We start from the raw sequence: 26,170 nt of genomic DNA, 5'->3' as shown, positions 1-26,170 counted from the left end.
GAATAACAGTCAGTGTAATTAGAAAAGAAGAATTAATTACATGTGTACCTTTTTGTGCTGGTTCCCTAGAGCTCAGTGCAAGTCATATGTAGGCAAGTTAGAATTAGGGTCTGTAGGTTAATAACATTTTCTATAAGGATAGCCTTTTAGAGTTGGAGAAGTCAAGACTACAAAGATATCTTACTTGTGTCAAGTCACAGAGCATTATCCAATACAGATCCCAAATCACATCCCATCAGCTGGTTGACTGTACTTGCATGCCTTGTTTTTCCTCAATGGAGACTTAACATCATATTTCTCATTTTTTTCTCCCTCATCTGTAATGGGCATGCAGTGACGACTACTCAAGTTCCTGATTCCACATCAATAGGTAATAAAATTGTGTAGATCTCTCTCTGAAGGTCACAATGCTGATATTCTTCACAGCATTGACTTCTTTGGGACACTCAAGGGGATAAGATGGTGGGTGCATGTTGTAAGACATAGGGAAGTTGGGGGTGACTCCTCAACAGGAGGTCTTTTCTCTACTGGGAGCCCTGTTACTGCCCGTTTCTTTCTGTGTGTAGAAGAGTCAGTCAGCATGCTGTTGCTGGCCATTTCCCTTTCTGTCTGTGTAGGAGTCAGTCAGCATGGGAGTGGGTTAAAAAAGTCCACAGTCTCTAAATTTAGTGTTATGTTAGAGGAGACTCTGAGGTTAGAAGGACCAAGATAAGACAAGGTGACACAATGGGACTGATGACGTCTTATGAGATGCCATTCTGGTTCACGTCAAATGGGTGTCCTTTCAGAAAGTTTAGTCCTAGTGCCAATCCTGTGCAGGCCTTTGTCTTGTTTAATCATGTTGGGTTCTTGAGCCTGGACTTCAATGACAAGTTTACACTAACCGTTTTGGTGACCAGCAATGACAAAGTTTGGTGACATCCAGTGTGGTGCCATTGCAAACAGAAATTGAGCTCAAGGAACCCACCATCTGAGTTCATTGGGGGACAGTAGCTTCTGCAGGTGTATAATTTTATATTGGACCTGAAATGATTCTAATATAAACTCTGAATGTTGTGTGTGAACAGCTGTTGAGAGCCTTTGCCAGGGACCCATGAAGTTCTCTTGAGGCAGGAAGCTCATCATTCTGCCCCTCTGGTCTGTCACAGAGACAGCCTGCTCTACCTTCTCCTTTATTGCTGGCAGATGTGGGTCAGTGTGGAGATGAGTGTGCGCATGTGCAGTGTGTGTGTATGTGTGTGTGTGTGTGTGTGTGTGTGTGTGTGAGAGAGAGAGAGAGAGAGAGAGAGAGAGAGAGAGAGAGAGAAGTTATGATGGCTCTGCATCCTCTCTCTCCTTGAAATACCCTTCATTGTACAGTGTGTGGCACTCGAAGGCCTTAGGCACAAGGGGCAGTAGGTATCTTGTCACCATCTGGAGCCGATTCAACACATGCCAAACAGTTTGCAGAAACCTGGACATTCTGGTGACCAGCATGTCCTCAATGTCTAGAAGAGAATTAGAGAGCACTGGAGTGAGGGTCAGCACACAAGGTGAGAGGGTAAAGGTCCTCAGAGAACAGTATGTCCAAGGTGCAGCAGCAGGAGGAGCTCACGTCCCCTATTACTTAAAGTTCATGAGTGAGCTGCCCACACAGTGCACAAGCTCCACCATCCACACAGGACCAACTCACGAGAAACCACCTTGTCTTTCCAGGAACAGATTCTGGTTTGGCTGTGAGGCTGGTGAATGGAGGAGACAGGTGTCGGGGTCGCGTGGAGATCCTTTACCAGGGTTCCTGGGGCACTGTGTGTGATGACAGCTGGGACATCAATGACGCCAACGTGGTGTGCAGGCAGCTGGGCTGTGGCTGGGCCTTGTCTGCCCCAGGAAATGCCCAGTTTGGACAGGGCTCTGGGTCCATTGTTCTGGATGACGTGGCCTGTAGAGGACACGAGGCCTATCTGTGGAGCTGCTCCCACCGAGGCTGGCTCTCTCATAACTGTGGCCACCAGGAGGATGCTGGAGTGATCTGCTCAGGTAAGACACAGTGCTCATTAAATCTGCCTAACAGTCAAGCAATGAGGTTCCTATGAATGCTATCAGAACTTCATTCTGGCTCTATTCATTTTGTCTTTGTAAGGGTTGATAAATTTCAAGGACAATGCCCTTTTCTTCAGGGTCCTGCAGAATGCTCTTAGTTATCTAGTAACTCTAGAGTTTATGTGAGGCAGGCAACCTATGGAAGTACAATGTGAAGTCCCAGACACGAGAAAGTACAGGGTGAACAGAAAAGTGCTCTTGTAAGGAGTACCCTACTCTTGGTTTGGAGAATCGGTATCCTGTTTCCATGTTGATTTTTCAATATGCAGAGGGCAGTGCAGTAAAGCCTAGGGGGCAGAGCAAATTCACTTTTCCTATTCCCCATTTTTCCACAATCCTCTCAGAAGGTGCTGCAGAAGGAAGTTTCATTAACTCCTTTACTCCCTCAGGCTCTACCGATCTGGGTTCTCACAGATTCTTGTTCAATAGCTCAATGATGATAACATACTCGGAACATAACAGAGAGGTCAAATGTTGTATGTTCATGAGATAAATGCACAGGAAACATTTGACTACGGATATAGCAGGGAGGCTTGCTAGAGTCCTACAGAATCCTTTAACCATGAGGGTGGATCTTTGAATCCTAACAGCTCAAGGCTGAGTGTGCTTTTGGCTGACTCCACACAGTAGTGAGGAACCCTGGTTTCCTGGCATGTCCACAGTTGGTCATGAATGTACTGTGATTAGTGAGCTGCAGGAAACCAGGCCCCAGCCTGGGCATTCAGTACATAGTAGAAGTTCATGCATAACTGTAGTATTTGTCGTCTGCCCTGGCACGACCCACTCTGAACATCACCCTCAACTCCATCTCTACAAATGTTGAGTCTGCCTTCCCTGGGAGTCCAGGTGAACTTCTGGGTGTTTTCTAACTGTCCTTCTATTTTTCATAGATGTCTACGCCACACCTAGCTCAGGTCATTGTCAACAACTTGGAGTCCCCCTGTTCTTTTTATTTGAATGTCATTCTTCTTCTCTTGAACTAGGGCACTATGAGAAAGCACATCCTACCCAAACCTGATTTTTCACTAAATATGCCACCTGGGTCATTAGCTTTGCTCTTTGCATGTTGATGACTAACTGGACCTGTCTAGGAGTTGTAGGAACATACCTCTGGGCATTATAGACCCCACTGGTGAATGCTACTGAACATGAAGGGCCTGAGGCTTCACTATGGTATTGATCTCAAGTTGGTTGGCTCACACATCACAGTCCCACAGTTTTCTGTTGTATCTTTCCTCACACTGGGACTTCTGGATATTTCAGTTCCTACATGTTTTTCTTTTCTTTTGCTGCAATCACATTTCTTATCTTACTGAGACATGTCTATATGTATAAGCCAAGCTGCTGACCTTGCACTACTCATTCTATAGGCTCATTTTCCAATGCTGGGACTACCATACTGAGCCCCGGTCCCCAGCATATGTCTTGGTTTCATTTCTTCTCCTTGTTATACAGGAGTTCACTCAATCTCCAATAATGTGCTTGCTACATTCCAAGTTGCAACCACATCCCCTTTAACCACAGTCAGGTCACTGCACATGCTCTGGTCCACCACCCTCCACCTGGTTTGTTCTAACTACTCTTTCTAAAGATTATGGACACTGTCACCTATAGGAGTCCCTTCCCCCAATTTATACCTTTTTAGACACACACACACACACACACACACACACACGAACACATATAAACCATACACACAAACATAGATCCTTGCCTTGACAGAGACACAAGCATACAGAGAGATACACACATGAACACAGAAACATACACGTATATTTTCACATGCAAATATTCAGGTAAAAGACAGAAATAACACAGACACACATTTTTTTATACAAAACACCCACACCCACATAGACACAGAGACACACAGAATTCCAGAAGGGCACACAGAGACAGATGTGGACACTGACACACAGGTACACACATACACTCTATGTCATTGTGTGTCCACACATAATCTCCCATCACATCTCCATTAGCACTTGTCCCTGGTACAAAACTGTCTGTGATGACTTCAGGGCCTAAATACATTGTGTCCTCTGTAGACCTGTACAAAGCTGGAAAAAAAGAGCACACACTGCTCACTTAGTTCCCAGCTTTGTACTTGTGCCAAGAGCCTAACAGTTTGCCTGACTCAGAGCAGTCCACCCTCCTGAAAAACTGAGCAGTCCTGCTGATTCCATAATTCATGCATATACATAAACTCATATGCAAACACACATGACAAACCAGTGACAACATTAAACACATCCTCATCATTCCTGAGTAGTTTTATCTCAGTCTCCAAAGAAAATTGGTTCCAAGAACTTCCTTGCTTCTACCCAAATCCTCTGGCAATCAGGTCTTTTATCAACCAGTGTGTGACCCACAGACACCCTGCTGTGTCCTTCCAGTCATCCCAGATATAGTCCCTCACAGAATATCAACACTGTGTGACTCAATGCTATACCACATTGCTCATGTGAGAATGGCAAGAGGAAAAGACTTTCAGGCTCAATAATACCAAGACAGGCTTTTCTTTCTTCTTCTTCCTGTTTTTGATACATTGCCTGTATAATTTGTGAAGTAGTCCAGGGGGTACAGAGGGCTGACACAAATATCAAAGGCTATCTTGCTCTTTTGACCAATGAAAAAGAAACCTAGGCATCTGAGTTTTTTGGGGGGGCCCACATAGCAGAAGTGTAAAAGCTATGACCATAGTAGTGATTTCTGCCAGGATTCTTGTGGGTGAAACACAGTCTGATTTGCTTTTATTCCTTTCACAGATTCTCAAACAAGCAGTCCCACACCTGGTAAGTACTTTGAAAATAGGGGCAGTATCTGGGTGTGATTTCCCCTATGTCATGATTGACACAGACACACCACATGCTAATGAATGGCACTAGGCTGAAATATAGTGTCACCTCTAGACTGTGATGACAATAGAAATTCCTGCCATCTGTAGCATAAAGGGTCCTGTGGTAAGACAAGCACAGCCTTCCCTTTTGTGTTGCTCTTGTCTCAAATTTCAGTTCATGTTAGAATCAAATAGAATATCTGAAATCTAGGAATCAGTCCTGCTGCCAGAATTTCTGACTGGGAGACATGAATTGGGCTCAGGGATCTGTGGTTGGCAGAAGATATGTAAGGATAATGTGCCTTCTTCACACTTGGGCCAACCTCAGCTTGTCCCAAGACTAAACAGAATTTAACCTCACAAAGTTATAGGACCATTTATTTGCTATTGCCTTGTTTATTTCCTTTTATGAGACTCAGTGTAGGCCATAATGACCTTGAACTTGCTGTGTAGGCAAGGCTACCCCTGAGCTCCTGACCTTCTTGCCTGTACTATCCAGGTTCTAGGATTCCAAGACTTTGCAACCATGTACTGCTCTTGTTTCTCACATCAGGGGTTACGTGTACCACACCCTCAGCCCAGATCCTTGTAGCTCTCCTTACCAAAAAGTGAAAATCATTTTAATAAAGACCTTGGGCAGTGCACATGGCCAAAACTGAAACACAGATCCCACTCACATGTTCCCAAGAGGAGTGGCTGTACAGTGCAGTTGAGGCTAATTTTGTTCCCTGTATGAGACTATTTTTTACACAGTGGATCCAACTCTAAACTGAGCTTTGTCTTTTTTTAGGTTGGTGGAACCCTGGGGGCACAAATAATGGTAAGGCCTTCTCATTTGCTCGTGTCTCTTGGCTTTGGGTTATTGATGGATTTGGGGCTGAATCTGCTTCCTGTTGCTGTGATCACAGATTGGCTCTAAGCTCCTTGAAGGAGGAAAGGTCCGTTTGGCTTACATGTCACCATCCATTATTGAATGAAGCCAGGGCAGGAGCTGGAGACAGGCACGTGGAGGCAGGAACTGAAGCAGAGATCACAGAGGAGCCCTGCTTACTGGCTTTCTGGCTTATGTTAGCTAGTGTTCTTCAACAGCAGGGACCCATGTGCCCAAAGACAGTGGGCTGGCCCTGTGCTGACAATTATCAATCAAAGCAATCCACACAGCTAGGGCCAAAGGCAATTGTGATCTGGGCAACTCCAGACTGAAAGCCCTTTACATGACATAGCTAGAGTCAGAGTCACAGTGGATATAACTAGAACAGATGACCAGCATTGCTGCTGCTGCTGCTGCTGCTGCTGCTGCTGCTGCTCCTGCTGCTCCTGCTGCTCCTGATCCTGTTCTTGCTGTCTGGTTGTATCCAGTGAAGTCTTTGGGCACAGAATTCAGAGGTGTAGTAGAGATGAGAGATGTGGGTGTCCAACTGCTGAACAGACCCTACCAATCCCCACCCTTCCCCTTCTGTCTGCCCTTCAGTCATGTGATGAGTTAACTTAGCTTTAGACTCTGTCAGAAGAAACAGTCACTGTTTATTCCTACCAAAATTAAAATATTGTGATAACCAATGTTCAACTATTACAGGTAACATATGCTATTATCAGGATATGTTCCTGGCAGGGAATCCAGAGGAAGTTTTTTGACCAACTTCCAGTAAGGGCTAAACCAAGACTGGCAGTTCTCTAGGGGTAACATTCAGAGAGTGAGCAGCAGAGGGCAGTAAAATGGGCTCCTTTAGACACAGAAGCTTTTGGGGAATGCATTGGAAGGTTCAGTTGGCCTTTGCCAATCCCCATAGTGTCTACTGAAGATCTCCAGCAACAGCAACTGTCTGAGCCCCTCCCCTTGCATCCACTCCAACCTATCACTCTGAGAACACAAAGTTCTCACAACCACAGAGGGGCCACAGAAAGGTACAGCCAGCATCCAACTCCTGCTGTCAGGAGGCTGAACCTGTTCCTTCCTGCTATCACACGGCTGCTGTCTGTTTCCTGTCACAACCAGCATAGATTTCAGTGTGAGAGACTTATGGACACCACATCATGCAGAAGCATGCTACCTGCTGACTGCCCAGACATGTGCATTCTTACATAGGGAGAGCAGGCTGGGTGCCTAGAGAAATGACTTCTGTTAGATGGACTTTATTTTACCCTTTATCATGATAAAGATGGAGTGGAATCTGGACCACCCTTTGGGTGTGTGCATGTATGTGTGTGTGTGTGTGTGTGTGTGTGTGTGTGTGTGTGTGTGTGTGTTTATGTGTCAGAAGGTCTTACCTTGTATCTCTGGCTGGAATTCTGCCCATAGACTAATAAACACATTGAGTTGCAAAACCTACCAGATTCTTCCCACGAGTACAGGTATTAAAGGTGTGATCCATTATTCCTGGACTGTCAGTAAGCACTTTGGATAGGTAAGTGACTCAAATATATAAGTTTAATCTTTTGTCAAGTTTAAACTTAAGGGGCAGCCACCACACATGGGTGAGTTCTTGGGACAGCACTGGGCATGAGGCATGCCTTTCAGAGAGGCTGGGCAAGTCTGTGATAAGGTGCATGAGATGAGAGCTAGGCAAAGTTGAATTGAGAGGTTACAAAGAGGTCACAGAGAGGTCACAGAGTAGAGCAGGTTTGAGAGGAGGGAGGTCCAACTAAGTGGGTGAGCATTGGTGAGAGTCGAGTGTGAAGGTGGAGAGAAACAGACAATGATTGTGGCTATCTCACTCTCGCATACTTGTGGCATCAAGATCCCAATGGAGGACTGAGTTTGGAGTGGTTGACATGGATATTCTGGGGCTGATGGAGTGTGATCCTGGAGTTCTACACTAGGACTGTCAGGGATAAATTAGTACTGAAGAGGTGACCTTGAGACACCCTTGTCTGCGAAGTTTCTAGAGGCTATGGGGAAGAGTATACTAGGAAGATGATGTGTGCTTTAACCTTTTGGCTACTAGGGTGGAGAGTGGCATGTAGACAGTTCTGCAATTAAGGGGAGGAGAGGGATAAACAGAGATGCTGGCAAAGGGCACAGAAGCCACAGAGCCCAGCAGGCCAGGACAGCAGTTTCTGCTGTGTCAATGCAGGATTGCCCCTGAGGTTGGTGAAGGGCAGTGATGCTGTCAGAGCCAGGTGGAGGTCCTGTACCAAAGCTACTGGGGCACCATGTTAGATGACAGTTGGGATACCCAGGATGCAGATGCCGTCTGTTGACAGCTCAGCTATGGCCATTCTGTATCAGCACCAGGAGGGGGCCATTTTGGTCAGGGCCCATTCTCTTGGGAGCTGTGCACTGCTCAGGATAAGAACCCTACCTGTCCAGCTGTGAACATGATGGGTGGTTCAACCATGACTCTGGCCACAGGGAAGATGCTGGAGTCGTGTGCTCAGGTAGTGCTGCTGTGGTCTCTGCCTGTTGCATGCACACTCTTAGGCAACATTGGGAATATGTGTGTGTGTGTGTGTGTGTGTGTGCATACATATATGTGTGTGTGCACTCACACAGTCTGTTGCTGCTTACGTGCTCTGCTATGGGTCATGCCTTATTTGAGGTCAGAGTCACAGATGTTACAATCTGTCCATAGATGATGACATTGAGGTTCTGAGAGGTCCCAGACTGGGAGTGGAGACGATAGGTTTAGCCAATATCTCCTCAGAGCTCGCTGATACAGTCACTCAATGGACAGCTCTGACAAGTGGTACCAAGGTCATCATGGACCTAAGGGGCAGGAAAGGATGAGCAACTGCTTGTCCTTGCCACCTAAGTGTATAAAGCAAGCTCACAGCAATGAGAGGCAAATACGTTCTGTCTATCGGAGATAACATGATAAGCAAAGCACACCATCATGGGGATGCAAATTCTCCCTGATTCAACCAAGCAAATCCCATGAAATAGCTGCTGATTGACTATGTGGTGCTGGTACCATTCAAATGCAAAGGCATCCTTTTTCTACAAAGAATCCTCCCAGGATTGCAGCCCATTGTGTGTCCCAACGAAGATTGCTAGTTTGACCATTGGTAGGCAGTTTTTTGTATCATGGACTGTGCACATGTCACAAGAAACATAGTGTGACTGTGGTGAACTCACCCAACCTGAGAATGGCACTTAGAAGAACCATGGTCCTGCAAGTAGCCACACTGTGAGTGGGTTTGTTTGACCTTCCAGAATAATCTCTGGAAGTCACTTCTGCTAGTTGGAGCCACTTTCTCAGGACTGTTGTCTGATGGCTCTTGGTTATATTAGGAGGTTCTGCCTGAAATACAGAAATACCCAAATGACTTTTGAATTCAAATATCCTCTGGCTATTTCTATCTTGTGCCTACATTGGGGCTGCTGGTGAACTGCATAGTGTTTTGGATGGAATAGGTGCAGAGATGAAGGAGAGTGAGGAGAAAAGATGCTCATGGTGACATCTCAGTGGCAAGTTAAAGATCAGTGTCAGATCCCACAGGAGAATCACAGCTTTTCTAGGGATGTAAGGCCTTTACCTCAGGAGATTGCAGCTCCTGAATCTGGGATGCTCAAGAGTGGATCAACACCCAATGAATTCTTCCTTTCTCATTCTGCAGATGTGATCTACGACACTCAAGAAACCACAGAAAGTAAGTTGTACTATGTTGTATCTCTGTGTCCTCATTGTCTCCAGAACCCAAATGTTTACCTCTGATGAGAAGATGGGCAGTAGGCAGGGCCTGCTGGGTCCTAAACTCCCAGGGAAATTTCTCAATAAAGTCAAGCCTACATGAGCATATATGCCATGGATTATGTCCTCGAGTTGTAGATGTTGGGGAGGATCAGCCAGATGAGGTATCTTCAAGGACCACCAAAAAGGTCTTGTTTCTAGGGGTTCTATTGATCATTCTCAGTGCCCTGAGGTCCCCATCTATCACTCACACCTTGGCCAGCCCAGGCAGCAGAATTTCTGACAGGGAGCAGAATTCAGTGCTTGCAGAGGAAATCAAAACTCTGCTTAGCCAATGCCCTTGTTGTTTTCCTTTGTCTGAGGCCATATAAAGCTACTATGGATGTCAGTACTCCCCATCCTAAAACATCTCAGATCCTGTTCCCTCTCTCTGAGTTCTTCCCAGGAGAGGTGTTGGTGGCATATCAGTATAGTTTAGATTCCGATGGTCTGGGCTTTAGCAAGGAAAATTCCATTATTTTCTCTTTGGGATTTTTTGATCCTAGGACATCATTGGACTGTTTCCATACCAATGCCTCTGGGCAGCCCAGAGTTTGTTGGGAACCTAATTGGCTCATATGCCAGCCTTGCTTTTCCTCAGGCACGCAAGGTATCCCAAAGATGAGATTGGCTTTCTCCCACGTAGCCATATTCCTTCAAAAGATTCCACCTTGTTTTCATCAGGACCTGCAGTGTGGGGACAGGTCAACTTTTTCCATATCCAGAGACCTTATGAAGGTTACTCAGAAGATGCTGACTTGGTGCCAGTGGATTAATATCTGGAGATTTTTCTCTCCAATCCTCAGCACCAAGTTAACTCTTCATTTGTTCTGTCCAAGAGCTAGGGCTCTTTTAAAGTAATTTAAACTTATGCTGAAGTTTATGTCTCAAGTATAGGAAACATTTTAGGATCATTTTCAAAACAGTAAGAAAAAAAGAGCATGGTCTCTCTCTCTCTCTCTCTCTCTCTCTCTCTCTCTCACACACACACACACACACACAAACAAACATAGACACTTGCCTTGAGAGAGACAGAAACATACATAGAGATACACAAACACACATGGACACAGAAACATGCACATATATTGTCACATGCAATTATTCAGGTAAAAGACAGAAATAACACAGACACACATTTTTGTATACAAAACACCCAGACCCACGTAGACACAGAGACACACAGAATTCCAGAAGGGCACACAGAGTCAGAGACAGTGACACACAAGTACACACATACACTCTATGTCATTGTATGTCCACACATAATCTCCCATCACATCTCCATTAGCACTTGTCCCTGGCACAGAACTGTCTGTGATGACTTCAGGGCCTAAATATGTTGGGTCTTCTGTACACATGTACAAAGCTGGGAAAGGGAGCACACACTGCTCACTTAGTTCCCAGCTTTGTACATGTGCTGAGAGCCTAACAGGTTGCCTGACTCAGAGCAGTCCACCCTCATGGCTCCTAAGAGAACTGAACAGTCCTGCTGATTCCATAATTCATGCATAAACATAAACTCATGTACAAACACACGTGCTAAACCAGCAACAACATTATCCATATACTCACCATTCCTGAGTAATTATATCTCAGTTTCTAAAGGAAATTGGTTCCAAGAACTTCCTGGTTTCTACCCAAAGCCTCTGACATTCAAGTATTTGATCAACTGGTGTGTGCCCTACAGACACCTTGCTGTGTCCTTCCAGTCATCCCAGATATAGTCCCTCACAGAATATTAACACTGTGTGACTCAATGCTGTACCACATTGCTCATGTGAAAATGGCAAGAGGAAAAGATTTTCAGGCTCAATAATACCAAGGCAGGCTTTTTTCCCCCCTATTTTTGATACATTGCTTGTATAATTTGTGAAGTAGTCCAGGAGTACAGAGGGCTGACACAAATATCAAAGACTATATTGCTCTTTTGACCAATGAAAAAGAAACCTAGTCATTTGAGTTTTGTCTTTGGGGGGCCCACATAGCAGAGGAGTAAAGGCTATCACCACAGTAAGGATTTCTGCCAGGATTCCTGTGGGTGAAACACGGTCTGATTTGCTTTTATTCTTTTCACAGCTCCTCAAACAAGCAGTCCCACACCTGGTAAGTACTTTGAAAATAGAGGCAGTATCTGGGTGTAATTTCCCCTATGTCATGATTAACACTAACACCCTACATGCTAATGAATGACACTAGGATGAAATTTAATGTCCCCTCTAGATTGTGATGACAATAGCAACTCCTGCCATCTGTAGCATTAAGGGACCTGTGGTAAGACAAGCACAGCCTTCCCTTTTGTGTTGCTCCTGTCTCAAATTTCAGTTAATGTTAAAATCAAAAAGAATTTCTGAAATCTAGGAATCAGTCCTGCTGCCAGAATTTCTGACTGGGAGACATGAATTGGGCTCAGGGATCTGTGTTGGCAGAAGATATGTAAGGATAACCTGCCCTCTTCACACTTGGGCCAACCTCAGCTTGTCCCAAGACTAAACAGAATTTAACCTCACAAGGTTATAGGACCATTTATTTGCTATTGCCTTGTTTATTTCCTTTTATGAGACTCAGTGTAGGCCATGATGACCTTGAACTTGCTGTGTAGCAAGGCTACCCCTGAGCTCCTGATCTTCTTGCCTGTAGTTTCCAGGTTCTAGGATTCCAAGATTTTGCCACCATGTCCAACTCTTGTTTATCACATCAGGCATGCTGGTACTGCACCCTCAGTCCAGATCCTTGTAGCTCTCCTAACCAAAAAGTAAAAATCATTTTAATAAAGACCTTGGGCAGTGCACAAAGCCAAAAACTGAAACACAGATTCCACCCAACCTTTCTAAGAGGAGAGATTAATTTTGTCCCCTGTATGAGACTATTCTTTACAGAGTGGATCCAATTCTAAACTGAGCTTTTTCTTTTTAAGATTGGTGGAACCATGGGGGCACAATTAATGGTAAGGCCTTTTCCTTTGCTCTTATCTCTTCGTTTTGGGTTATTGATGGAATTGGGGCTGAATCTGCTTCCTGTTGCTGTGATCACACACTGGCTCTAAGCTCCTTGGAGGAGCCAAGGTCCATTTTGCTTACAGGTCACCATCCATCATTGAATGAAACCAGGGCAGGAGATGGAGACAGGCAAGTGGAGGCAGGAACTGAATCAGAGATCAAAAAGAAGCCCTGCTTCCTGGCTATCTGGATCATGTTTAGCTACTGTTCTTAAACAGCAGGGACTCATGTGCCCAAGCACTGTGGGTTGGCCGTGTGCTTACAATTATCAATCAAAGCAATCCACATAAATAGGGTCACAGGCCATTGTGATCTGTTCAACTCCCAGAGTGAGAGCTCTTTACATGACATTGCTAGAGCCTGGTTGACAGGGGAGATAGCTAAGACAGATGGCCAGCATTGCTGCTGCTGCTGCTGCTGTCTGGTTGTATCCAATGGAATCTTCGGGCACAGATATCTGAGGTGGAGTAGAGATGAGTGATGTGGGTGTCTAACAACTAAACAGACCCTACCAATCCCCACACATCCCCTTCATTCTTCTGTTTGCCCTTCAGTCATATGATGAATGAATGTAGCTTTAGATTCTGTCAGAAGGGCTAGTGGAAACAGTCACTGTTTCTTCCTTCCAAAATGAAAATATTGTGCATAATCAATGGTCAGCTATTGCATGTAACATATGCTATTATCAGGATATGTTCCTGGCAGGGAATCCAGAGGAAGTTTTTGACCAACTTCCAGAAAGGGCCAATCCAAGGCTGGCAGTTCTCTAGGGGGAGCATTGAGAGAGTGAGCAGCAGAGGGCAGGAAGATGGGCTCCTTCAGACACAGAACTTTCTTTGAGAACACCTTGGAAGGTTCAGATGGCGTTTGCCAATCCCCATAGAGTCTACTGAAGATCTCCAGCAACAGCCACTGTCTGAGCCACTCACTTTGTATCCACCCAACTTATCACTCTGATAACACAGAGTTCTCACAACCACAAAGGGCTCACAGAAAGGTACAGCCAGGATCCAGCTCCTGCTGTCAGGAGGCTGAACCTGTTCCTTCCTGCTACCACACAGCTGCTTTCTCTTACTTCATACAACCAGCACAGATTTCAGTGTGAGAGCCTTATGGGCACCACACCATACCAAGGTCAGCATGCTATGTGCTGACTGCCCAGACACGTGCATTCTTACAGAGGGAGAGCAGGCTATGGGCCTAGAGAAACAACTTCTCTTAGATGAATTACATTGCACACTTTACCATGATGATGATGGAGGAATCCAGAGTTTGTGTGTGTGTGTGTGTGTGTGTGTGTGTGTGTGTGTGTGTGTGTTCTTCATGTGTCATCAGAGTCTCACCATGTATCTTTGAAGAGGAATTCCTCTCACTCTTGTCTGCCAATTCCAGAACTATGGGAAAAACCTACCCTTGATTTTCCCAGGTCCAGGTATATAAAGCAACTGTGGATCCATTATTCCTGGACTGTCCGGGAACATCTCATTTTCCATTTCTAAAATATATAGGTGTTTTCCAGTTGAGATTAAACTTAAGGGGCATCACTGGACAATTCAGATTTCTTGGGACAGTCTTTTAGCATGAAAATGCCTTTCAGAGAGGCTTCAGGTTCTTCAGATTTTTGTGCTAGGCAAAGGACATTGAGAGGTCATAGAAGATCAGAGAGGCCTCTGGCCAGCCCAGGTTTGAGAGGAGGACCAATTGGCATCATTGGTCAGCCTTGCTTTTGAGCAGGAGGCATGTGAATATCCCAAAACAGAATGAGATTGACAATATCACTCATCACTTAGCCACTGATTCATCAAAGATCCCAATGGACCCTGAGTTTTTGTCAGGACCTCCTGTGGGGCCCGATGGAGGTGAATATGGGTTCTAAGCTGGGAGACATCAGGGCTTAAAAAGTTAGGTTTGAAGAGGTGATGGCCTAGTGAGACACCCTTGTCCGGGAATTTCACAATCCTCATGGATCAATTTAACTACTAGGAAGAGGATGTGTCCAGGAACCTCTTTTAAAGTAGGGTTTAAACATGGCATGTAGAAAGCCCTGCAGGTGAGGGGAGGAGAGGGATAAACTGAGATTCTGGCAAAGGGCACAGAAGCCACAGAGCCCAGCAGGCCAGGATAGCAGTTTCTGCTATGTCAATGCAGGTTTGTCCCAGAGGTTCATGAAGGGCAGTGACCACTGTCAGGGCCGGGTAGAGGTCCTGTACCAAGGCTACTGGGGCACCATGTGTGATGAGAGCTAGGATACCCAGGATGCAGATGCCGTCTATCGACAGCTTGGCTGTGGCCATTCTGTATGAGTATCAGGAGGGGCCCATTTTGGGCAGGGCTCAGGAAACATTCTCTTGGGAGCTGTGCATTTCTCAGGATAAGAATCCTACCTGTCCATCTGTCAGCATGTTGGGTGGTTCAAACTAAAAAAAAAACTCTGGCCAACATTCAAAATGCTGGAAACGGGCATTGCTCATATCTGCTAGTGGCCTCTGTCTGACATTGGAATCTTAGGCAATATAATTAGGATTGTTTGTAATGTGTGTGTGTGTGTGTTTGTGTGTTCTGTTCCACACAGCCTGTGACTTCTTACATGCATTGCTGTAGGAATGCCTTAGAATTAGGGTCTGTCCCAATCTCTGTCCATAGATGATGATATTTAGGTATGGGGTCCCAAACTGGGATGTGGTGAAGATAGGTTTTGTTGCTATCTCCCCAGTTTTGACTGTACTCGCTGATGGAGTCAGTATCACATCATATTTCTCATTTTTTCTCCCTCATCATGAACCTAATGGACAGGAAAGGATGAGCAACTGCTTGTCCTTATCCACCTCAATACTTAGTAAAAAAGCTCACAGCAATGTGGCCAATATGTTCTCTCTATTGGAATAACATGATAAGCAAAAAGACACCATCATGGGGATGAAATTCTCCTGGGATTCAACCAAGGGGAAAGATGGTAGCTGCTGATTGACTATATGATTAGGGTTATGCCTTCAAAATACAAAAGGCATCTTTTAATACAAAAGCCACCCAAGATTTCAGTCCATTGTCTCCCTAGAAGATTGCTGGTTTCACCATTGCTAGTCAATTTTTCTGTCTGTGGACTGTGCACATGTCAGTGGGTTAAAAACATAGTGTGAATGTGGTGAACTCAGAAGAACCTGAGGGCACTTAGAAGGACTAAGGTCCTGACAAGATGCCACAATGGGACTGATGGGTTTTCTGCCCTTCCAGAATAAGCTCTGGGTGTCAATTCTTCTGGTAGTTGGAGCCACTTTCCAGGACTGTTGTCCGATGGCTCTTGTTATAATAGGAGGTTCTTGAGCTTGACTTCAATACCCAAGTTTACCTTCAAATATATCTGGCTATTCTATCTTGTGCCTAAATTTTGGTGAACTCATAGTGTTTTTGGATGGAATAGATGCAGAGATGAAGGCCTGAGTTCTGAGGGGAAAAAGATGCTCATGGTTTATATCTCATACAAGTTGGACCTGAAACAATTAAGATCAGTCTCAACCTAGTATGGAGAATCTGCTTTTCTAGGGATCCATGGCCTTTAGCTTGGGAGGAATACAGCTCATCAATTCTGTTCCTCTGGTCTGTCACAGATCAGCCTGCCCTACCTTCTTCCTTTCTCATTCTGCAGATGTGATCTACGACACTCAAGAAACCACAGAAGGTAAGTTGTACTATGTTGTATCTCTGTGTCCTCATTGTCTCCAGAACCCAAAGGTTTACCTCTGATCAGAAGATGGGCAAGAGGCAGGGCCTGTGGGGTCCTAAGCTCCCAAGGAATTTTGTCAATAAAGTCATGCCTACATGAGCATATACCCCATGGATTATGTCCTTGAGTTGTGGGTGTTGGGGAGGATCAGTCAGAGTAGGTATCTTCTGGGCCATTCAAAATTCTTAACAGTTCTAGGGCTTCTAACCTGACATTCTCAGTGACCAGCATGTCCCCATGTATCTACCCAGAATGTTGGCCTGGAGCCCAGGGTCAGCAGAACACAGGAGAGGGTATTCAGGTCTTTTCAAAAGTGTGTCTTGCAGCCAATGCCTCAAGTTGCCCCTTTGTCTGTGACCATATGGACTATGGATGTCATGCCCACATCTGGGAACATCTCAGACCTGTTCCATCTCTGGACAACTCCAGAAACCACCTTGTTTTCCAGGGACAGATCAGTATAATTTAGGTTTCATGGCCTGTGCTTTAGCAAGGGAAATTCCTTTTATTTTCTCCTTCAGATTTTTTGATCCTAGGACATCAGCAAGAACCAATCTCATCAATGACCAGCCAACGTTTGTGAAGGCAGCTTGGCCCATATGTCAGGCCTTGTCTTTTCCATAAGCATTTGGACATCCCAAGGATGAGATTGGCTTGTATCAGGAAATGAGACCATATTCCTTTCCATGATTCCACCCTGGCTCTTTTGTCAGGACCTGCTGTGCTGGGGTCTGTTCAGGTCAATTTTTCCAATCTGCAGACCTTATGAATAAGGTTACTTGAATGCTATCAGAACTTTTCCTGCTCTATTCAGTTTTTAAAGGTTGATAATATCAAGGACAATGCCCTTCACTCCCAAATCCTCAGTTATCTTGTAACTTAGAGTTTTGAGGCAGGCACCTTGTCCAAGAGCTGAGGCTCTTTTAAAATAATTTAAACAGGTTTGAAGAAAACACACACACAACACACACACACACACACACACACACACAATCCTGTTTCCAGTTGATTTTTCAATATGCAGACACACAGTATTCTACAACCTAGGATGCTGAGTTAGTAGGATCTTGATTTTCAGGCTAGCTTAGGGTACATCCAGAGTTACTGAATTAAAAACCTTACCATTCAAAATTGAGGCAAATAGGCATTCTCACAGATTCTGTTCAATAGCTCAATGGAATAACAAACAGAATGTAATTCAAAATGTGAACATTACAGAGTACCATTTTTGTATTCTGGTTAAATGCACAAGAAACACTTGTCATATGGACAAGACAGCAATTAGGGTCTTGTAGAGTTAACACACATTTTAACCATAAGGATGGCCTTTTAATCTTGGAACAGCTCAAGACTACAAACACACCCAGATATCTTTTGGCTGTGTCTCACACACATTATCAAACCCTGATTTCCAAATCACATCCCATCAGCTGGTTGACTGTACTGTACAGTGATTAGTGAGCTGCAGGAAACCGGTTCCCACCCTGGGCATTCAGTACACAGCAGAAATTCATGCATATCTGTATTATTCATGGTCTACCTTGGCAGGACCACTCTGTACATATTATCAGACAGTGAAATTAGATAAGAACAATTAATGACATATTTAAGCATGAGATACCTCATTTTTATATTAGTTCCCTCGAGCTCTGCATATTTTCAATAAAAAGAGTGTTTTGGATTTGGAAAACTGAAGACTATATAGCGTTCTTACAGAATCCATTCATATAGCATTACCCAAAACAGACTTTGAATAAAATCCTATCATCAGATTGACTGTACTTGCATGTCTTGCTGTTTCTAATGAAGACTTAAGTTTATTTCCCATTTTCTCCTTCATGTGTATATGGATGTGCAGATGTGACCTCTAGATTTCCTGATTCCACACCATTAGTTAACAAAACCTTGTATAAAGCTCTGTCTGTAGGTCATACTGCCAGGTGTGTGCATGGCATTGAGTTCCTTGAGACAGTTAAGGGGATAGGGTGTTGGGTGTGTGTTGTGAAGACTTAGAGAGGTTGGGATCAGAGAGGTTGTGTGACACAATGGGACTGATGATGTCTTATGAGATGCCATTCTGGTTCTCGTCAAATGGGTGTCCTTTCAGAAAGCTTAGTCCTAGTGCCAATCCCGTGCAGACCTTTGCCTTGTTTAACCATGTTGGGTTCTTGAGCCTGGACTTCAGTGACAAGTTCACATCAGCAGTCTTGGTGACCAGCAGTGACAAAGTTTGGTGACATCCAGTGTGGTACCATTGCAGACAGAGAGTACTTTATAGAAGCTGTCCCTTGACCCAGTTCTGTGAGGGACAGGAGCTTCTGCAGGTTTATAGTTTCCTATTGGACCTGAAACGATTCTAATATAAACTCTGAACCTAGAGTGTGAGCAGCTGTTGAACACCTTTGCCAGGGACCCATGGAGTTCTCTTGAGGCAGGAAGCTCATCATTCTGCCCCTCTGGTCTGTCAGAGAGACAGCCTGCTCTACCTTCTCCTTTACTGCTGGTAGGTGTGGGTCAGCCTGGAGATGAGTGTGCGCATGAACAGTGTGTATGTGTGTATGTATGTATGTGTGTGTGTGTGTGTGTGTGTGTGTGAGAGAGAGAGAGAGAGAGAGAGAGAGAAGTTATGATGGCTCTGCATCCTCTCTGTCCTTGAAATACCCTTCATTGTACAGTATGTGGCACTCGAAGGCCTTAGGCACAAGGTGCAGTAGGTATCTTGTCACCATCTGGAGCCGATTCAACACATGCCAAACAGTTTGCAGAAACTGGACATTCTGGTGACCAGCATGTCCTTAATATCTAGAAGAGAATTAGAGAGCTCTGGAGTGAGGGTCAGCACACAAGGTGAGAGGGTAGAGGTCTTTTCAGGACAGTATGTCCAAGGTGCAGCAGCAGGAGGAGCTCACGTCCCCTATTGCTTTAAGGTTCATGAGTGAGCTGCCCACACAGTGCACAAGCTCCACCCTCCACACAGGACAACTCACGAGAAACCACCTTGTCTTTCCAGGGACAGATTCTGTTCTGGCTGTGAGGCTGGTGAACGGAGGAGACAGGTGTCGGGGTCGCGTGGAGATCCTTTACCAGGGTTCCTGGGGCACTGTGTGTGACGACAGCTGGGACATCAATGACGCCAACGTGGTGTGCAGGCAGCTGGGCTGTGGCGAGGCCTTGTCTGCCCCAGGAAGTGACCAGTTTGGACAGGGCTCTGGGTCCATTGTTCTGGATGAGGTGGCCTGTACAGGAAATGAGACCTCTCTGTGGAACTGCTCCCACCGAGGCTGGCTCTCTCATAACTGTGACCACCAGGAGGATGCTGGAGTCGTCTGTTCAGGTAAGACACAGTGATCATTAAATCTGCCTGACTGTTAAGCAATCAGGTTACTATGAATGCTATCAGAACTTCATTCTGGCTCTATTCATTTTTTCCTTGTAAGGGTTGATGAATATCAAGGACAATGCCCTTCTCTTCAGGGTCCTCCCAAATGCTCTTAGTTATCTTGTAACTCTAGAGTTTATGTGAGGCAGGCAACCCAAGGAAATGCAATGTCAAGTCCCAGATGTGAGAAAATACAGGGTGAGCAGTCAAGTGCTCTTGTCAGGAGTACCCCAGCCTTGCTTTGGAGAATTGGAATCCTGTTTCTATGTTGAATTTGAATATGCAGAGGGCAGTGCAGTAAAGCACAGGGGGCAGAGAAAATTCGCTTTTCCTATTCCCCATTTTTCCATAATCCTCTCAGAGGATGATGCAGAAGGAATCTTCTGGGGAGGCTTCAGTAACTCCTACAATCCCTCAGGCTCTACCGATTTCTGGGTTCTCACAGATTCTTGTTCAATAGCTCAATGATGATAACATACAGAGAATGTTATTCATGGATGCTGTGATGTGAACATGGCAGAGAGGCCATTTGTTGTATGTTCATGAGGTAAATTCACAGGAAACATTCGACTATGGATATAGCAGGGAGGCTTGCTAGAGTCCTACAGAATCCTGTAACCATGAGGGTGGCTCTTTGAATCTTCAACAGCTCAAGGCTGAGTGTGCTTTTGGCTGACTCTCCACACAGTAGTGAGGAACCCTGGTTTCCTGGCATGTCCACAGTTGGTCATGAATGTACTGTGATTAGTGAGCTGCAGGAAACCGGTTCCCAGCCTGGGCATTCAGTACACAGCAGAAGTCTATGAATACCTATATTATTCATGTTCTGCCCTGGCAGAACCACTCTGACCATCAGCCTCAGCTCCATCTCCTCAAACGCTGAGTCTGTCTTTCCTGACAGTCCATGTGAACTCGGTGCTTTCTAACTGTCCTCCTGTTTCTCACAGATGTCTATGCCACACCAAGCTAAGGTCACTGTCAGAAGCTTGGAGTCCCCCTGTCCTCTTTATTGCAGGGTCATGATTTTTCTCTGGGACTAGGGGCACCATGAAAAGACACACACTATTCAACCACCCCTCTTTTCACTGATTGTTTGCCTTTGCATGTTCAAGGCTGATAGGACATGTCTAGGCGTTGTTGAAGGAACACAGCACTGGGCATTATAGACCCCCTGCTGAATGCTACTGAATATGGAGGGTGTGAGGCTTTGCTATTGTATTGACCCCAAGTCAAGTGACTGTCACCTTAGAGTACCACATTGTCTCATGGTACCCTTTGTGTATCTTCTCCCACACCAGAACAGCTGAATCTTTCAGTTCATAATGTTCCTTGCTGTTTTCACTACTTGCTTATCTTATGTTTTACTGATTGATATATACAACCATACATAACACTAATCCACACACACATACACCAAAACACACACACACACAATATACTTGAACATACAGAGTTTATGCTGCTGACCTTTTCCAGGACGACTAGTTCTTCAGCCTCATTTCCAATATGGGACTACCACTGTAGACACATTGCACATTGTGGTTTCATTTCAGCTCAAATATTACACAGGTTGTCTAGTTCAAACTCAGTCCACCATTCTGTAACACAAAACATTCCACACTCCAAGACAGTGCCACACAAATCTCAGTCTTGTCCACAGCAGATGGAGCCCTGGTCTTTGCATCAGGTCTTTTTGTCCTGTCCTGTCAATTGCTCCACCTTGTTTGTTGTAAATTCTCTTTCCTACATATATCAGGGTCCTGTCCCCTGTAGCCATCTGGGACAGTGGCCTCTGATTACCCAACTGTTAAACACACATTGTGCATGCATCAAACAGGCACACACACACACACACACACACACACTGAGAGACATAAACACACTGTACACTCATTCAGATAATGCATGCATATACAAAACACAAACACAAGCAGAGAAACATACATTGACACAGAAAAACATCCTCATCATTCCTGTCACATCAAAGTCTCCAAAGAGAAATTGAACACAAGACACATTGTTATACCCAAAACACTCTCCTCAGGTCTGTCACCCACATAGATACATACACACACACAATCCCAGAAGGGCACAGAGATCCCAGATAGTGGACACTGACACAAGGTATCACATTGTGTGACTCAATGCTATGTTATTGTGTGTCCACACATGATCTCCTATCACATTTCCATGTACTTGTTCCTGGTACAAAAACTGTTTTTTTTTTTTAGCCTTTTATTTTTTTCCTCTGTTTTTGATTTGTTGCCTGTGACAGGGAGCACACACTGCCACTTAGTTCCCAGATTTTCATTTATAAATGCCTAAAGGTGGCCGGACTCAGAGGATGTTTTTGTCTCACAGGACAGATAGTAAGAACTGTTAAAAAGCTATCCAGTAAGGAATCATGACTCCTTGAGAAAACTGAAGCCTGCCATTCCATAATTAAATGCATATACATAAACTCATATAAAACACACATGATAAAGCAGCAACAATATTATTCATATCCTCACAATTCCTAAGCAATTTTCTCTCAGTTTCCAGAGGAAATGGATTCCAAGTACTTCCTTGCTTCTACCCAAATCCTCTGCCACTCAAGTCTCGTAACTACTGGTGTGTGACCCATATACACCTTCCTGTGTCCCTCCAGTCATCCTAGATAGAGTTCCTCACATAATGGAAATGTTGTGTGACTCAGTGCTATACCACACTGCACATGTGAGAATGGCAGGAGGCCAAGATTTTCATTTGTCAATAACATCAGAAGCTTTTTATAACACTGCCTGTGTTTTTGTTAAGCCTCATGGGTCCCAGAGAATAATCAGAGTTATCTAAGACCATCTCCTGTTTTGACCATTTGTTTGCCCAGAAACCTCAGGTATTTGAGTTTTGTCTTTGGGGGCCCAATAGCAGAGTTGTAAATTCTTTCACCACTGAAAGGACTTCTTGCCTGTGGATTCTTGTGGTGAAACCCAGTCTGATTTGCTTTTATTCCTTTCACAGATTCTCAAACAAGCAGTCCCACACCGGGTAAGTACTTTGAAAACAGGGGCAGTGTCTGGGTGTTATTTCCCCTATGTCATGATTGACACAGACACACCACATGCTAATGAATGGCACTAGGCTGAAATATAGTGTCCCCTCTAGACTGTGATGACAATAGAAACTCCTGTGTCTGTAACATAAAGGGTCCTGTGGTAAGACAGGCACAGCCTTCCCTTTTGTGTTGCTCCTGTCTCAAATTTCAGTTCATGTTAGAATCAAAAAGAATTTCTGAAATCTTGGGATCAGTCCTGCTGCCAGAAGTTCTGACTGGGAGACATAAATTGGGCTCAGAGAGCTGTGGTTGACAGAGGACATCTAAGGATAATCTGCCCTCTTCACACTTGTGACAAAAGGCCTTTAGCATTGCAGTTTGCAGCCCCTGCCTCTGGATTCCTCAAGTGTGGATCAGCACACAATGAATTCTCCCTTTCTCATTCTGCAGATGTGTCCTATAGAACTGAACTGCCCACAGACGGTAAGTTGTGTTATGTTGTGTCCCTGTGACTTTATTGTCCCCAGAACCCCCAGGCTCACTTCAGATCAGAAGAAGTAGAGAAGGCAGAGCCCATAGGGCCCTAAACTCCCAGGGAAATTTCTCAATAATACTTCAAGCCTACATGGGAATACACACCCTGGGTTATGTCCTTGAGTTGTGGATGTTGGGCAGGATCAGGCAGAAGCTGCATCTTCAAGAGCCAGGAAGGAGGTCTTGTTTCCCGTGTTTCTAGTGACCATTCTGTGCATTCTGAGGTCTCTATGTTTCACAGAATACCTTGGCCAGCCCAGCACAGAGTCTGTGCCTTTAGTGCCTGGAGCTTAGCCAATGCCCTTGTCATTTCCCTTTGAGGCCAAATAAAGCAGCTATGGATGTCAGTACTCCCCATCCTAGACCTAGACTCAGACCCTGTTCCATCTCTGATCCTCCAGCGAGAGGTGTTGGTGGCACATCAGTATTGTTTAGACTCTGGCAGCCTGGGCTTTAGAGGAAAGTCTCTTCCTTCTTTTGCACATGGGATTTTTTGATCCCAGGATATGAGCAAATCAAGCTCCATATCACTGTCTCTGGACATGCCAGAGTTTTTTGGGAATAGTCTTGGCCCTTAGGTCATATCAGGCACTACTCTTCCTGAAGCAAGTGGGGCATCCAAAGGATGAAGTTGGCTTCATCTTAACTCACCCATATTTCGTCCCAAGATCCCTCAATATCTTATTTGTAACAACTGTACAGGGCAAATCAACTTTCCCCTCTGCATTGATTACCTTCAAGGACACTCTTTGGTAGCAGACACTTGCTAGGTCTGGTAGGTACTATGGTGCAGCTGCAGGATCAGATTGCAGGGAAGAGAGGAGTGGACAAGCCTTTGACACAGACCTGTGAGAGAGGACTTTTGTAGAACTGTTAGTATCAGGACCCACTATGTGGGAGAGCTCAACTCCTTCCATATCCAGATCCTTGTCAAGGTTTCTCACATAGAAGTTGGTCACATGGCACTAGTGGTATCTCCAGAAATCTCCACTCCAGGCCTCAATATCATGTCAAGTTTTCTCCAAGATCCTGGGTTCTTTTAAGTAATATTAACATATATGTTGAAATTTGTGTCTTTTTCAAAGGGGACAGATTAGAATAATTTCCAATATGGTAAAAACTAATGAGCCAGGTATTTTCTCTGCCTGTTTTTCTCTGTCTCTGTCTCTCCCTGTCTATCTCTCTTTCAAACACAGACACACAGACACACAGACACACACAGACACACACAGACACACACACACACACATACAGACACACACACACACATAATCACACAAACACACACACACAAACACACCCAGAAACACGCACACACACAAAACACACACACAAACACACACACAAACACACACACAAACACACACACACACACAGAGTATTCTAGCACACAGTAGCCTGAGTTAGGTGGAGGTTGAGTTTCAGTGTAGACTAGGATATATACAGAGAGATATTGAATTAAAAATATCCTTACAGGAAAGCAAAGTAGATTAATATTCCAGACCTGTGCTGCTGAATATTATATTATCAGACAGTGAAATTAGATAAGAACAATTAGTGACATATTTAAGCATGAGAAACCTCATTTTTATATTAGTTCCCTCGAGCTCTGCATATTTTCAATAAAAATAGTGTTTTGGATTTGGAGAAGTGAAGATTACATAGTGTTCTTACAGAATCCATTCATACAGCAGTACCCAAAACAGACCCTGAACAACATCCTATCATCAGATTGACTGTACTTGCATGTCTTGCTGTTTCTAATGAAGACTTAAGTTTATTTCCCATTTTCTCCTTCATGTGTATATGGATGTGCAGATGTGACCTCTAGAGTTCCTGATTCCACACCATTAGTTAACAAAACCTTGTATAAAGCTCTGTCTGTAGGTCATACTGCCAGGTGTGTGCATGGCATTGAGTTCCTTGACACAGTTAAGGGGATAGGGTGTTGGGTGTGTGTTGTGAAGACTTAGAGAAGGTTGGGATCAGAGAGGTTGTGTGACATAATGGGACTGATGACGTCTTATGAGATGCCATTCAGGTTCTCGTCAAATGGGTGTCCTTTCAGAAAGCTTAGTCCTAGTGCCAATCCCGTGCAGGCCTTTGTGCTGTTTAACCATGTTGGGTTCTTGAGCCTGCACTTGAATGAAGTTGACATCAGCAGTCTTGGTGACCAGCAGTGACAAAGTTTGGTGACATCCAGTGTGGTACCATTGCAGACAGAGAGTACTTTATAGAAGCTGTACCTTGACCCAGTTCTGTGAGGGACAGGAGCTTCTGCAGGTTTATAGTTTCCTATTGGACCTGAAACGATTCTAATATAAACTCTGAACCTTGTGTGTTAGCAGCTGTTTATCACCTTTGCCAGGGAACCATGGAGTTCTCTTGAGGCAGGAAGCTCATCATTCTGCCCCTCTGGCCTGTCATAGAGACAGCCTGTTCTACCTTCTCCTTTAGTGCTGGTAGGTGTGGGTCAGCCTGGAGATGAGTGTGTGCATGAACAGTGTGTTTGTGTGTGTGTGTGTGTGTGTGTGTGTGTGTTTGAGAGAGAGAGAGAGAGAGAGAGAGAGAGAGAGAGAGAGAGAGAGAGAAGTTATGATGGCTCTGTATCCTCTCTGTCCTTGCAATACCCTTCATTGTACAGTGTGTGGCACTCGAAGGCCTTAGGCACAAGGTGCAGTAGGTATCTTGTCACCATCTAAAGCTGATTCAACACATGCCAAACAGTTTGCAGAAACCTGGACATTCTGGTGACCAGCATGTCCTCAATGTCTAGAAGAGAATTAGAGAGCTCTGGAGTGAGGGTCAGCACACAGTGAGAGGGTAGAGGTCTTTTCAGGACAGTGTGTCCAAGGTGCAGCCAGAGGAGGACCTCAAGTCCCCTATTGCTTTAAGGTTCATGAGTGAGC

The 26,170-nt window shown here is 44.7% G+C and overlaps 1 protein-coding gene across 1 annotated transcript in view; it reads left to right on the top strand.

The window, feature by feature from the left end:
* The window catches only part of LOC116891415 (deleted in malignant brain tumors 1 protein), a 75,511-nt gene that overhangs the window by 10,432 nt on the left and 38,909 nt on the right, over positions 1–26,170 (top strand). The window contains exons 5-13 of the mRNA XM_032892441.1: positions 335–370; positions 1,696–2,019; positions 4,851–4,877; positions 9,479–9,511; positions 11,671–11,697; positions 12,509–12,538; positions 16,234–16,266; positions 19,322–19,645; positions 22,694–22,720. Coding sequence (XP_032748332.1) covers positions 335–370; positions 1,696–2,019; positions 4,851–4,877; positions 9,479–9,511; positions 11,671–11,697; positions 12,509–12,538; positions 16,234–16,266; positions 19,322–19,645; positions 22,694–22,720 — 861 coding nt within the window. The remainder of the gene's footprint in view (positions 1–334; positions 371–1,695; positions 2,020–4,850; positions 4,878–9,478; positions 9,512–11,670; positions 11,698–12,508; positions 12,539–16,233; positions 16,267–19,321; positions 19,646–22,693; positions 22,721–26,170) is intronic.

The sequence above is a fragment of the Rattus rattus genome, chromosome 2 (genome assembly GCF_011064425.1).
Source record: "Rattus rattus isolate New Zealand chromosome 2, Rrattus_CSIRO_v1, whole genome shotgun sequence".
Classification (NCBI taxonomy): Eukaryota; Metazoa; Chordata; class Mammalia; order Rodentia; family Muridae; genus Rattus; species Rattus rattus.
The sequence above is the reverse complement of the archived record's forward strand: the minus strand, read 5'-3'. Positions and strand labels throughout refer to the sequence as shown.